The sequence below is a fragment of the Aethina tumida genome, chromosome 1, assembly GCF_024364675.1.
Source record: "Aethina tumida isolate Nest 87 chromosome 1, icAetTumi1.1, whole genome shotgun sequence".
NCBI lineage: Eukaryota > Metazoa > Arthropoda > Insecta > Coleoptera > Nitidulidae > Aethina > Aethina tumida.
The window spans coordinates 15,873,707-15,889,389 of record NC_065435.1 but is presented as its reverse complement, the minus strand read 5'-3'; the positions used below and the strand labels follow the sequence as shown (position 1 = coordinate 15,889,389).

The following is a 15,683-nucleotide window of genomic DNA, read 5'->3' as shown; positions in this document are numbered from 1 at the left end:
CACCCCGTTTTAAATGAGTTCAATTTTTAGGAGAGTATCCAGCAGCTTTAAACACAACGCCTCGTTCGTAAGCCGCCTGCCAACGATTCGACGGCACAAAAGTACATCGCTGCATTCGCCGTCGACGCACAAAAATACTTCGCAACGTAGCGGAGGCAGAAGTTTGGTCGACATCAATGCTTCGGAGGAGAATTTGGGTAAACATTGCTTTGAGCCGAACATATTTTTAACGAACTATTGCAACAATGCCGAAAAGCTTTTTCCGCCGTGTAGTTGTTTTCTGTTGGATGTTCTGTCAGTTACATTCGATGAAATATTATTTTGTATTCAGTTTACTAATTGTTTCTTGTCTTTGACCGAGATTGTAGTTTGATTACTGTGCTAATTTTTTAATGGTTTAGAGTTTTTCAGCTGAAATTTTTGCTGAAACTGTTGCCCTAAATAAACATTCGAATTAATACTATAAATTAAAGCTAATTAACTATTAAATTTTTACAAAAAGTTACAAAGACCTGGCAAAAACTCCCACTAACATAGTCAGCAAAATTATTTAATAGACTTATGGTTTTATAGCTAATAATTTAAATTTAATTTCATTGCATCATTTTTTATTGCACTTTCCTGCTTCTCGCACATTTTTTCCATATTTTCCAATGCAAAACAATGGAGAATAACTTCATTATATTGTTAGTTCTGATTTCTAAAAGTACTTTCTTTAATTAATTTCAATTAGGCCGTTCTGAAAGCGTCTAAATTAATATATGTAAAGCGGCCATCAATGGAAGGACTTAGAGCATTGTTCAACTAAGAGGGTATAATCTTATTTTGTAAATAAATTAATGCTTTTTATAAACAGGAGCAGGATCATCGGGCATGAGTAACGGCAATAGAAATTTAAATGCCAGCCAAAGTGAGGATTCCGTTGCAGACACTGTGGTTACCAAGCGAAATTCGGATGGTAAGTCTCTAATTCGTTTTATACTTTTAATATTTTCTAATTTAACTGAAAGCTTCCGACAATAGAATTTAACATGCCAATAAGGAAGTATACTGTCACCTTAATTGTTGTAACTTTAACAGAGCCATAGAATAAATTTGTGACACATCAGAACTAGCATATAATGAACGAATTTAAAGTTTCAAAATTGTACATACAAATAATTTAACACTGCAATCACGCTTTAAAAAATTTAGCAATGCAAAACAGTTTTTGGCCTTTGCTTCTCACATCATTTAATGATTTCACAGCTTATTAGATGCGTTAATAATATTTATTTCAGTAGTACTACTAAAAGTGACTTTTGAACTTCAGTTTTATTAAGATATAATCAACCAAATAATATTTTATGAACCCTATTCTGGTTCTAATTTATAAAACACGGCTTTTAGGTACAGAAAAATAATAATTTCCGGTTTTGATCCACTATATATACAAGATGTTTCTAGAAAAGGTGGTCAAAATTTGGGATGCGTTCAATAATGAAAATCTAAATATTTTTTTAAAACTTTCTCCTGAAGAAAATATAGCCTCTCAAATTTAAATTTCAAAAATTGTTGAGGTTAATATTTTCTTCAGTACAAGAAACCAGAAATAAAAAAAATAATTATTTTAAAATTAAACATCGTTTCTCCTGAACCTAATATAAAAACATTTTCTAAAACTAAATTCCGCAAAACGTATAATTTTTTATTCATCGAATTTAAGTGAAAGTTAAACCATGAATTTCGTACCCGAGAACGCTTCAAACCGTTCTATTAATTTTTTATTAAAGTTAGAATGCACCCTACTTTTTAAATGAGTCAAGTTCACACAGTATTAGAGCCCCTGCGAGATTTGCCCGAACACAATTTCTATTCCATAAATTAAAACCGGTTAGGTGCAAATTATTTTAGTCGTTGCTTAAACAAAACTGTTTCCTGCATGCACCCCGACAACTAGTTTCAATTTGGAAGGTTCACCTTTAAAAAGCTTAAAAACACAAAGAAAGATTTACTAATGACATGAAAACTCGTGACTCGTGACGAATTTTTATAATGCGAAATGTACGCTCAACCAAAAAAAAAAACTTGCTAAAGTTTGTCTCTTTAAAGTGGCACAAATCAAATTACTTTTTCTGCGGTGTAATAAATTGATTTAATGGAGTTTTAACAAGAATCATTAAAAGTTATTCCCATTTTTGATTGCCTGTATATTTTAATTAAAAACAAAAATATTTTGCACCCCTTAAATATGTTATTATGAAGTTTCAACACTTTCGTTAACAAAAGCTTAATCAAAAGGAACACGTTAATTAATTTTTTTTTTTTTTTTGATGTAATGATTTGATTTAGCAAGAAGTTGCTTCTTTTTTAGATTGTCTGTATATTTTAATTAAAAATGAAACAAAAAATAATTTAAATTTATATGAAAACCCTAAAAATATTCATTGCACTTAAAAAAAAATCAAAAATAACTATTTCATATGACAACTATTGTATATAGAGGTAATTAGAAGTTAATTATAAAATAAATACATTTCAAATTACAATTTAATTATTTTGTTAAATATTAATTAATCTATTATTTATATGCAGTAAATCTATAAATTATATTATTATTTTACACTATTAATGGGAATTTCAAAATTTAATAAACAGATTTCTAATAATAATTCTAAATTTCAAAATATCACTTTGTTTTTGATGCTCCGATATGAATACAAAAATTTGTGTAGTTGTCATATCCATTGTTCCAGACGAGGAGGAGGAACCAAGATACATCCAACTGACCAAGCAACACAAAGCAGCAATCAGGGCAATTAGAAAGGTGAGCATAATTATGATTTAAAATATATACATAATTAAATACCTATAGCGTGTTCGCCATATTGATTCCGGTGTTTTTCATAGATGAAGTATTTTGTAGCAAGGCGAAAATTTAAGGAAGCTTTGAAACCTTATGATGTCAAAGATGTGATTGAACAATATTCTGCGGGACATGTCGATTTACTGGGCAGAGTCAAAAATGTCCAAAATAGGTACACTATGGCGTAAATAGTTGGAAAAATTGGTGGAGTACATAGTAAAATAATAGTTTAAAAAATGATACTATAAATAAATTCCACAGCTACCAATTAACACATATTCCAAATATTTGTGTATTTGGATTGGGTTTTGAAATAATTTTTATTGACAACTTTGTGTATTTAATACATGTATGAAGAATAGTGTGGCTAATTACTAAAAACAAAATGACTAACAGTAATACCAATAAATATAAATTCATAAATAATAACTATGTACATGTATGTATTCCATCAATTTTTTGAATAAACAATTCTTCTAAAGCCACTGTATATGTGATGCTTTTCTTGATCAACGTCACACACTACTTACTAACAAGCTAACTTCTTTGCATGCTTATTTCTTCACAATCGAGAATAGGTGAAATTCTACACTAAATTCTTTTATATACAATTTGTTGCATAAACCACACACATACACTTAGTTAAAGATATTACCTCCAATAATATGTTGAACCATGTATACCATGTGTCCATTATGGAGGTTGTTTCATGTTCAAGGCCCATTGAAATTAATTAATTAATTCTACAAATCACTTTTTAGATAATATTTTGAACAAAATGCCTTTAATATTTTTATAAGTGAGAGCCAAATTCACTGGTTGTTTTAAAAAATTCCTCCGTATTATCTTAAAAACTACATGAATTACACTATTCTAAATGTAAAATGTTTCGGGTAAACGGTGATGGATCCACTTGAAATAACAAAATTGGTGTGGAACTTGTTCAAAATATTTTAAATCGGATTACAAACGTCATTAAAATTTCAAATCGATATCTGCTAAAATTCCCCAGAAAAATTTATAATGGATCATGAACATGAAAACCCTGTATAATGTAGGATTTAAATTGTAATAAATATTTATTAACCCCCAAAGTGTTCACTAACTAATTAAATTACACGAATAACTTTTATTCGTATTGAAAAATAAAATTAAAAGTTTAAGCTTTATAAAATAAATGTAAATAATTTTAAACAAAAAATTTGATTAATTTTTCATGAAAAATACGGAGGTATTGATTTCCATTTTTCTCTATTGTTGCGTGATATATTAGCATTAATAAATAAAAACACGGAGTTTTGCATTAATATACACTACATACATTTACTGCAAAAAATCAAGACAACACAAAAAATAATTTGAATATGAAATGAAAAAGATATGTAAGTCTTTAATGTAGTCTAGTCAAAAGAGGGTTTGAATTTGATGACGTTTAGTGACGATTCCATCAAAATTTCATCTAAGAGTAAGATGTGAGTTAACCTAGTAGAGTAACAAATGTATTTAAGAAAAATGAACAATTGTAATAGTGAAAAATTTTGATGTAATCATCTCCAAAAATATTTAAATGCCTCTCCATATAATTCTTTTTGACACTTGGTTGACTGATGTTAAAAAGAAATACAAGTATTTTACTCCAAATGTTTATTGGTGCTGCATCTGAAGCTAAATGATCACATTAATAAGCAGAAAATTGTTAAGAAGGAAGCTTCTATTTCATTTTACATAAAACTGATAAAGAAGATGTAGAAGCCTGTATAAAAACCACATTTTAGACATTATATAGGGAAATCAATACCAATTAATTATTTTAATTAATTTGAATTGGATCTATTTACTGATAAAATTGATTAAGAAGAATTTCTTCAATACGAATGTTTGAGAACAAGTTTTAATTTCGTTGTTTTGTGCAGAATTATATTATTTTATTTTTGTCTTTTTCATTTCATAAAGCAAAGTAAGATATCATAAGAAGTTGTTACAGAAAGTCAAAATCAATGAAAAATTGATAAAAAAATGTTAAATAGTTTAGTTTTTGAATCATATTAAAGTGTTTTAAAAATGATTAAAAATTATTATCTGTATAATTATCGATAATTTAAGAGATATTAGTTAAGTATTAATTAGTTATAACAGTTGGCCAGTGGAGTATGTCAGGAAGATGCATGGAATAGCTTATTCCATGGATCCTCCAATAATTATGGCAGTAACATCATATGGTTGGTGTTTTAAAGAAGCGCATCCATTTTTGTATGGCACAAACACTAGCGAAAACACGAAAACAATTTTAATATTAAAACGACTCAACCAAATTATTCGTCTAGAATCAGAACGAATTTCAAACACTAATCCACAAAATTTTGGAAGGGTTCAAACATGTAATTGCTACGTTATGGTTATTATTGTGGTCAAGCCTACGATTTAATTGAATGTCAGTGTTACAAATTACAATTATCAATGTCGGATTGGGGCCAAAAAGGCCTAACGAAAACGGCTCCGGGCGCCACATGAAATAATCGTGGCCTAGATTTTTTGTTATCTCTCATAAGCACGAATATATAAATCAATGTTTTTCAAACATGCAGAAAGTATCAACTGAAAAAAAAAAACAATTAAAACCGAAATACGTTTTCGTCGTATTTAGTCTGAACTTTGAGATTTGTGAAAATATTTTTTAAAAAAATTCCAACCCTTTAATACAACATTAATTATATTTGTGAGAGTGGCTTCAAATGTATTTTAATATTTGAATGTTTGTGGAACAAGGTAATAAAATATAAATTACATATACAGGGTGATTTTCGTTGCTATGAAACAAATATCTCGAGTACATCTAACTAAAAAAATACTCCTAACCAAAATGTAATCATTCAGTGGGGAAAATTAATAAGTGCTAAAATTAGTACTCCTCCTTCTTCCAGGTGGAGCACTTTGGAACCTTTTGATAGATATTTCGTAAAAGGATTTGAATCAAATTTTGTCTTTCACTTTGTCCTTTACTTTTTGTGCCACAAGTTAATAATATTATTAATATAAAGAATTTATTCTTAGTAGGATTTATATTATTTTATTAATTGTTTTTCTGTAGTAAAAAAGCCTATTTATTATTGTTCTTATTTAATTAACCAGAATATTGAACCTGTTATTTTATAATTTTGTCCGAGAATTTTACAAAACAAATATAATCCCTTCTGCATGCTTTGTCAAAAACAATCCGACAACTCAACATATACTAAAAAGAATTACAGGTTCCCGGGCATAGTTTCCTGATTTTCGTCCGCAATACGTTCGCGAGTTTATATTATTACCGAAGATGATCATGATGAAAAAGGAGCTTTTAAATCGGTGTGTTCGTCGAATTTATCGAATGAAACTGAAAAATTTATATAACCGTCCTGAGCAATGCACATACCAACAAAATTCACCGGTAAAATGTTTTAAAATGTTGGTTTTAAAGAGGAATTTACAACTTCCTTTTAGTTAAACTAGTGTATTTCCCAATAAGTACACCAGTATTAGTTTTAATTTAATAATTGTGTTATTATAAATTAATTATGATGCATTGTGTACATATATATATTATTCACTAGTGTTATCCCAAGTGTTCATGTTTATAGACCCTAGTTCATGGACAAAACAAAAGTACATACCATAACTTCATGTTTGTATCATGTGACTACTTTTTAATTATACAAACTACTAGTAGTATTGACTCTGTTCCCAATATTCAACATGCATAACTGCAACGCTTCCTCGTCTATGTGGTAATTGTTCTGTGTATGATCCTTCACACTCTCTCTCTTAAGGATGACAAACCATTTAATTGTTATGTTCGATAAAAGTGTTGACTTTGTAGGACATAATATTTGCTCGAAATAGAAATTAATTAATAATATAATCGATATTGTAATATAATTATTTTTGACTAAGTGTATTTATTTTCCTCATTTCATCTGTACCACGCTTTGTGTGTGTAGCTCAAGTATTTTGTGGCACGCAAGAAGTTTAGAGAGGCGTTGAAACCTTATGATGTTAAAGATGTGATTGAACAATACTCTTCTGGGCATGCCGATCTTTTGAATAGGGTGAAAAATTTACAGTTCAGGTAAGACCCTGGACCAAACGCCATTTTATGAATATTTACATACATCACACATCACACGAAACGCTTTTGATAATGCACTCAATTAAATTATGCCATTTTGTTTTTAATATTTGAGTAGTACTAAACAAATGTTCAAATAATTTAATTGAATGGATTCCACAGTACTATATTTAGCATGTTCATAAAGCATATTTATGGTTAGTAACCAAAAACAACAACCAGCATGCATCCTTCTATAACAAATACGCTCAATTTTATTTTATTTGTTTATTGGTTTGATTGTTTTATTTTACATTATCAGTATTTGTTGTGTGTATTAAATTAATGTTGAAAATGTTGTATCAAAACTAATATTTCCCTTCACATTCGTTAATCAACATTTTTTCATTACACCATCTAATTAATATATACCATTATTTTGAATGAATAACCTAAATAATATAAATTAAACCGTGGATACAAAAAGCTCGTCCACAGGTTAATTTCAACTTTGATAGAAGTTTAACGACTAAAACGGTAAAAGGTAACTTTCAACTTTAATTAAATACAAAAATATGATTTTATCAACGTTATTGCGTGCACAGTTTTATTCGAACTTGATTAATTTGAATGCCCTTATTGATTACAGACTGGATCAAATTCTTGGTAAACAAGGGTCGAAAGCTAAGGACGTCTATGCGTCTAAAATCAGTTTAGCATCAAGAGTTGTCAAAGTTGAGAGACAGGTAATAAACAAGATACTTTAATATGGGGAGTTTCGGACCTTTTTAAACTACATGTACTTCTTGCATCTAATTTCTGACTGATTTTAATTGAATCATTAATATTAGGTACTTGAAACATTTATTTACGCTTTTGGCTCATGATTTACTTCAATATTTATGTATTGAATACGTTTAGAGAAGATGCTACAGGTGAAGAATGATTTTGGTTTCTTAGCTTTAAAGAAGAACGTAAATTACTTTTTCCAGATACCTAATATAATAAGATATATATAAAATAGCTTCAGGAAATAGAAATGTTTCTTCTAGGTGGATGATATTGAGACGAAGATTGATCAGTTGATTGAGCTGTACTTGGACGACCGCAAACGTAGCATGCCTTACTATTTTGCCCAACAATCAAATCCAGACAGAAGCAATGTTTGCGTTGCCTCGACCAGTGCCAGCGCAATCACACCATCGACCAGTGCACTAAAACCGAAACCGATTTTAATTGACAAACAATCATCTGAACCTAGTTCACCGTTAACCAAGAATTTTAGAGAACCACCACAGATTTCGGTTACCAGAAGGCCCATGCATCGCGGATTTTCGGATTTGGGAAATAGGATTAAGAAAAGAGTGACCTTAAGGTTTGTATTCGTTGGCAAGTGACCAGTTTCTGTTGCTGTATTAAGTATTGAGTATTTATGTTATCTTGTTCTTAAAGTAACTGTGAAGCTGTGTTTGGAAACTAAAAAGTTATTGACAGCACACAGAGTGGTCTGCTACTGTTAAAATATTACGTTTTAATCATATTTACCTCAAACAAAAAGTCGTCCCTAATTTAGGCACAAAATTCTTCATTAAAAATCACAAGAATTACACCGTTTTCATTAAATTTGAAGTTTCATACTGCTGAATTCAAACATGACAATTTAAAAACTAAATGAGTATCACTAACATCTGTTTTTATTCTTAACTTTTTTGTGAATTTACTTCAAAAGGTACAACACTGATTTACTTTGATGTAAGGAATTTTTGTTGTTTTACCAAGATAATAAAATGCCATCATAATTTTTCCATTCCTTTTATTGTTTTACTGTTTTTTAAAAGTCTAACCATAAAAATATATGAATAAAATACTACATGAGAATGATAATATATATCATATATATTTCTAACATCATGTATTTCAACTATAATCATTTTTTTATGGTGTAAATGTGATTAAAATATAATATTTTAACAATATGAATCTCAATGTGACGTTTGATCTATTTTATAGCTTGTATAATAGAAGTGGAATGCATTATCGATTAAAGTTATTATTTATTAATGCATTATATTTCTTATTTTACATCATTTTCCAATGAAAATTGTTATGCATTATAGTGCACGAAACCTTTAAAAATGTCGTTTGATTTCTATTCGAACTGAATAACTAATTAAAATGTAACTGAATAAACACGTACAAAATTTCATTAGATTACACTGAAAGTTATTTTATCTCTAATACATTAGATTTCCGAGAAAATTTGTACATTAGGAACAAGGACATATTGCAGATAAACTGAAAACAACCATCTAAATTTATATAATACAAAGCTGATGGGATTCCAAGGGGTACATTAATGGCAAGGGTTGAAGGTCCAAACACATTTGGGACAAAGAAATTATACTTGTAGAAATCTAAATAATTAGAAACACCCATATAAATGTATGACGTGAAGGCCCTCTCTATCTAATTACTTAGAACTGAATGAGTATTTTTAGTACCACAGAATATTCTTTTTCCTCTTAAGCAATACGTAATTTATTTTAAATCAACTTGTGACTCAAGATTCCTATTTATTTATCAGCTTGTTATTATAAAGTTTCAAATTTTAATTAGTACTCGTTTCTAGAAATCAAACATATGTGATATATACTTGTGTTATATTCTGTGTATTGCTCTATTTGTTTCTTAAAAAATTACCAATAAAGTAACCACTTGCATAAATTTAAAAATATTTCATCAAATAGAACAGACCAGAATTTAAAACACGTATTTTTTTCATCGACGGTGTATCACTTTTGAACTATTGATTTGCCATATATTTTTAAATTTCGTCGCTCCCATTCCGATATCGTGTTAACACCGTTGATTACCTAGACCTAATTAAAATTGTTATGTTGGTGTCTCACTGAAGTAGTGAAGCTTCTCACTAATTAGTTTCCTGAAAATCTAGTTCAAACTCATCACACAATTATGTATCTCCACCGGACAGTGCCCCTTACGATGGTGAGGTGGTTATTGTAGTACCTCCGCCTCCTTCAACGACGATTTCAGCCACTCCATCCACCAGTACCGCTATTGCTCTGTCAGATTTGTCAGATGACCGTCACACAGCCAGCGGAAGAAATATCGGAGATGCTGCAGGTAATATATATTTTTTTATATTATATCATACACCAGTTTTCCTTTGTGATTATAAATGAAGGAATTTTAATTAGTTCATCGTGCTGTCAAAATATTTTGAAAAACAAGTTCACAAATCAAGCTTAGTCATACAAATGATTTTAAATTATTCTTCGATCTAACACTAGGTAAGTCAGCTATGATAAAGAGAAGTGACGACAAAATAAAGTAAAATTAAATCTTTTGATATATACATAAAATTAACTTGTAATAAGTTTTTCGGCTGGCACATATTTTCTAATATTTTGCAGCTTATTCTGACGGTTATACTTCATCAACTTCTGTATAAGCAACTTTCTATAAGTGAGTTCACCGTGAATTGGAAATAACTAATTGTGAATGTCCCATTCGTGAACAATATTCGGAATGTGCATGTTTAAACCCATTTGTCCCCCCAGTTTCGATGTTACAAAGAATGTTTGTTTACCTAAACATGTTTACAAATTATATTTACTCCCATTTCATATTGAGAGGCAACACTAAACAAATAATATTATTTATTTCGATTATTTGGAGTGGAAAAAAGTGCATAGTGAGTGGTACGCTTGCATTTTCAATGAAATATTAATGAAATTGATTCAATTAAAATTTAAATAAACCTAAAGCCACAGAATGTTATGTTAATTTGTTTTATTTATATGTTGTTAAGATTTTACTTGCATGCATGCTAATTACATGTTAAAAACTGAGCATGTATGTGGTTAACTTGCACATTCTGTAAGAACCAATATCTGCAACATTTTGTCAACTAATTGCCCAAACCGTATTAAAAGCATGCGGCTTTTAGGTAATATTAATTGTGCTTAAATGTAATTTGTTATCTGCAGATAGTCTAGCCGGTTGTCAAGAGGAAGAAGAAGATGAGGAAGAGGAGGAGGAGGATGATGATTATGATAACAGAGACGAGGTGCTTGTTGAAGAGCAAGAACCTGACATGCAAAGTGAGCATAGGGGAGACGAAGTGGTCCAAATGGAGCAGACAGATGAAGACGATGAAGATGACGAGGAAATCAATGAAACATCACGATTATGTCCTCCAAAATCTGAAATAATAATTTCACCTATGACATTGAGTTATCCCAGCAGTCGAGAAGTTTATAGTGAAACCATTAACATGACACACTTAAAACCAAATCACAGAAATGTTAAAGAAGATGTATGATACTCCATAATTATCGTTATAATTCAGTACGCACTAATTTAAGTGAAAATGTATATACTTATCAATCATTCTCAGTCTTACGTCTAGACATTGTTCTGTTAATTTTGCATCGCCGCCTCACGCGCTTATTTATTGCACCAGATGTTTTTACAAATCTACCTCTATATTATCATACAGGTTATCTCAAAAACTACACGAATTAACCATAGTCAATCAGAATATTCTAAATGTAATTGAGCTGCAATAAATGGGAGTGTTGGAATTAATTTTATTTATTTGTAATGTTTTACATCGTTTATGTTTATTTGTATCAACTACTAGTTTGTTCCTTTTTGTTGATTTATGTATTACTTTTATGTAAATCTTATCATCGACTTCAAATTCAAATAAAAATTACCATTATACAGGGATATTCCAAATACTAAATGTATAAAAGACTAAAGCATTTTAAGTGTATTACAGTATCCTTAGGAATTACCTACTCTTAACATAGAGTGCGACATAATTTATCCCAAAAATTTTAATAATGGATATTGGAAAAGAGAAATTGGGCCTGGGTGTCTGGTTGAGTGTCAACGCTGCATTAAAAAAATGAGATTTTTGACAATTTGACCGACCTAAGAAGATAACAGTGATATGTACAGGGTGTTTGGATGATTTAAACTGTTTTGTGTTCTTTCACACCACGACCAGACACCCATTTTTCAGCTGCGACCTGACAGATTTAGATTTTCTTCTGAATTTAACCGGAAAGATTGTTGTAAGAATGAAAAATTTTCGGGTAAGTGGTGATGCACCCTATCTATTGCTCAGTATTGAGCATATACCTAATATAGAGTGTAATTAAAAATAAATGTTAAGACCAATCATCTTCCTATATCCGCGGACAATTAATATATTTCATGTGTATCAAACTGTATGTATTTATGTTTGTGGACAAATTCTCGTACTATATATAAACATATTTGTAGTTAAATGTATTTGCTGTTAAAATTAAATATGAATATAACCTTCTATTTATAAAAATGGTCTACTACATCGTCATCGATTTGATTTACAGTCCATAACATAAATATACAGGTGTCCCCGAAAGATTTGCACAGAATTCTACCACAAATTCTTAAGAAGACTGATTTGTATTATTTAATCTTAGTACAAAAGTTACAATTACAGAGATAGAGGGCGTCAAAGTTAATAATATATTTCCAATTTTATTTTCTTATATACCACACATTAAATTTGTTAACATATTTGAATATTTCACCCTGAAAAACTCTGTATACCAAGTTTTATAACGTTCACACATTTCTATCAATAAGAAATGATGAAATTGTAACTCAGTAATTGTTAACTGTTGTACTTAGATAAGATAAGGCAAATCGGTGTATTGGTGCAGAACTTTCAGGGACACCCTGTATGATTCATTCCATTAATAACATAAATAATACAATAAACAAAATATTTTATTTATCCTAACAAATACAACGACCACAAATTATCTCTGAAACAACGAACATGTTTTTTCGTCGAGATTTTCAAACATAATACGTTAATAGACATATAATGTTAATCATGTCGCACAGAAAGGTTCATGGGGTACCCTGTATATTTATTATATTATTGTAAATATTTATATGAGTATATTTAAAATTGTCCGGGTTTTAGAGTGTTTATTGAATCCCCTTGTAAATATATATACATCAACCGTATGCAGCTACCATTTTTGTACCAATTAATTAATGGTTGTACGAACCAAAAAACGATTGCGTAAAGTATAGGAACCATTTTGAAATTTTAGAAAAATGTAAAACCAAAGATAGATATTTTTAACTTGTACTGAATATTAGGGCACAATAATGACGCTTATATTAATAAAATAACATTTATAAAAAGTAGGCTTAAATTTTCATATAGTTATTTAATTAGAATGCTATTCAGAAATTCTTATTCGAATATTTTCAAAATACATCGATCAATAAATATGCTTACATTTAAAAATAGGCTGCTTTTGTAGTCAAAGGTACTTATACATATAATATATGATTCATGACAAATTTTATATAAAAAGTAGGTGACACATTTCTACTCTCCAATCTACCTCATCTATCCTCCTATTCTTACAAGGGATGAAATTTAGTCATAGGATTCTTACATGGCTATTTTTAGAGAAAATGAATTTCTAAATATATATACATAACTTTTAAAAATATACTTTACTAACAACAAACAACAGTTTTACCTTGCCCGTCATGCGTATTGTTTTCTCATTAGTTGTCCAAAATGCTGAATGAATAATCAAATTAAATAAATCAATAAAAAATCCCAATTATCAACTACCAATATTGATTCAACACAGTTGTTTCAATTACTTGCCTTTTTACGTGCTGTAGCCACAAGGAACTTGACGAGCTTGGTAATATTTAATCAAAAAAAAAAACAAAAAGTGCACTTTAGAAAAAATAAAACATGTCACAATAACCCATTGATCTAGTAGTGTCCTCTGAAGATTAACAAATTTTTTCAAAGCCTATTTACAGTGTTCACAACTTCTATCTTGTATCACTTGTCATGAATCCACACTTAATTATAAGTTTATTGTATAATTAAGAAATGCTGTGATCAATTGTTTTACGAAAGATTTATTATGTTATGCATTTGTTATTGTTTCCATTTATTGTAAAAAACCTAATAATAAGTGATATTTTAAAATCTTTTAACATTGTTAACACCTAAGTGCTAAAAAACAAACAAGTGTGCACACAATTTTGTTGTCAAATAATTTATGTTGTAGTGTTTTTAGTTTGACATTTATTATTCTTCACATGTCTATCATATAAATTGCTGACGGGATATTAATTAATATTTTCAAAAATTCATTTGCAGCTAACAAAATTTCCAAACATTTACAATATAACGTAAATATTTTTTAATCATCATTAATAGTGTTTACTTTTTTAATCAACTGACGCAAATTAACTAAAAATATTTAGAGCCCACTGAAATTCATAAGTAGGAACCGAACAAAATTAATTTGAAATAAGTTCGTCTAAACAAACAATATTGGAATTTATTTGGACCATTATTTTCAATAATTATATGTGAAGAATATAAATGATATTTTGTTACTTTTATAGATCTCAAACAATTACTTGATTTTTAATAATACCTACAATTATTTAACCAAATTATAGTAAAAAATAAATTTTAATAATGTTAAATAAATTTAAAGTAAATAATTTAATATCTACATATACATGTATAGAAAATCATATATTTTTAGTCTCATTAACTATCAAATATGTTAATTGAAAAGCATGTATTTTTTGTGATGGTTACTAGAATTCAAAAATTTTAAGATATCAGTTAGATATACCAAGAATATTTATTAATTTGACAAAAATTATTTGCTTTAAATCCTATTGTTAGCATCCACACCCAATAAAACAAAAAAAAACATTAAACTAAAGATCTCACATTTGATTTTAATGTGTAAAATTAAATAATATAAATATAAAAGGGGCATGGTGACAAGCTGAAAAGTTACATTTTTCAAAAGTTCAAAATTAATATTAATAATCGTCTTACTCAGCCCCAACCCTACATAAAGATGTGATCAAATATATAATTTGTTTTTGTTAATATACTAGAAAAATTAACTAAGACTAACTCTCTGAATATTAATGTGTGTATAATATGTAAATTTTAGTAACACTGAGCACTAGTGTTATTAAAGTTTTAAAATAATTGTTATATGTAATATGTTATTTCTTCATAAAATGCACAAAGTTCATGGTATCATAGCTGTTTTTATCACTTTTTCATTTTAACGTTATTGTTTCTACTGCATTTCCATACTGTAGTAAATGTTTTTTACTGTTATCACAACAAATAAAATATTAATGATTTACAGGATTTTCAGTTTGAAATTTATCTGCTCCCTCCTAATTTTTAACACTAAAAATAAACAAATTTTTTTATTAAAACCAGGTAGGTATAAACATATATATCCAAAATTAGCTGAACACTAAGTTTTCTTAAGAAAAGATAGACAAAAAAGGTAAGTGGGGATAATAAAATTAGGCCAATTATTTCCTTGTAAATAGGTTGATTATGGCAATTCTCGCCGGTCTGGCCGATGAATTTAAGCTCTAAAATTGTTTGAACAATACTTAACCCAAGAAAGTTGCACTGTACGTGGAATTTTACAAATTTCTTTCCTCATTTCATTTTTATTTCTTATTAATTTGTCTGTTGAATTTGATTTGAGGTTACCTGTATTAAGCCTTCTTTTACATCCTCTTTTTCTTTTTCTATTATTTAAGTGCACCATATTACCATATATACCTATAATATAAAGGAACTCTATAAATAATAACTATAGCATTAATGGTATCACCTGTCTCACCTCT

At 28.9% G+C, this 15,683-nt stretch overlaps 1 protein-coding gene across 1 annotated transcript in view; it reads left to right on the top strand.

Moving 5' to 3' along the window:
• Nucleotides 1-15,176, top strand: part of LOC109598647 (potassium voltage-gated channel subfamily KQT member 4-like) — an 87,415-nt gene extending 72,239 nt beyond the window's left edge. Inside the window, exons 10-17 of the mRNA XM_049970838.1 lie at nt 31-197; nt 857-958; nt 2,715-2,806; nt 2,890-3,017; nt 7,579-7,675; nt 7,982-8,304; nt 9,883-10,073; nt 10,940-15,176. Coding sequence (XP_049826795.1) covers nt 31-197; nt 857-958; nt 2,715-2,806; nt 2,890-3,017; nt 7,579-7,675; nt 7,982-8,304; nt 9,883-10,073; nt 10,940-11,274 — 1,435 coding nt within the window. The 3' untranslated portion in view covers nt 11,275-15,176. The remainder of the gene's footprint in view (nt 1-30; nt 198-856; nt 959-2,714; nt 2,807-2,889; nt 3,018-7,578; nt 7,676-7,981; nt 8,305-9,882; nt 10,074-10,939) is intronic.
• The last annotated feature ends 507 nt before the right edge of the window (nt 15,177-15,683 follow it).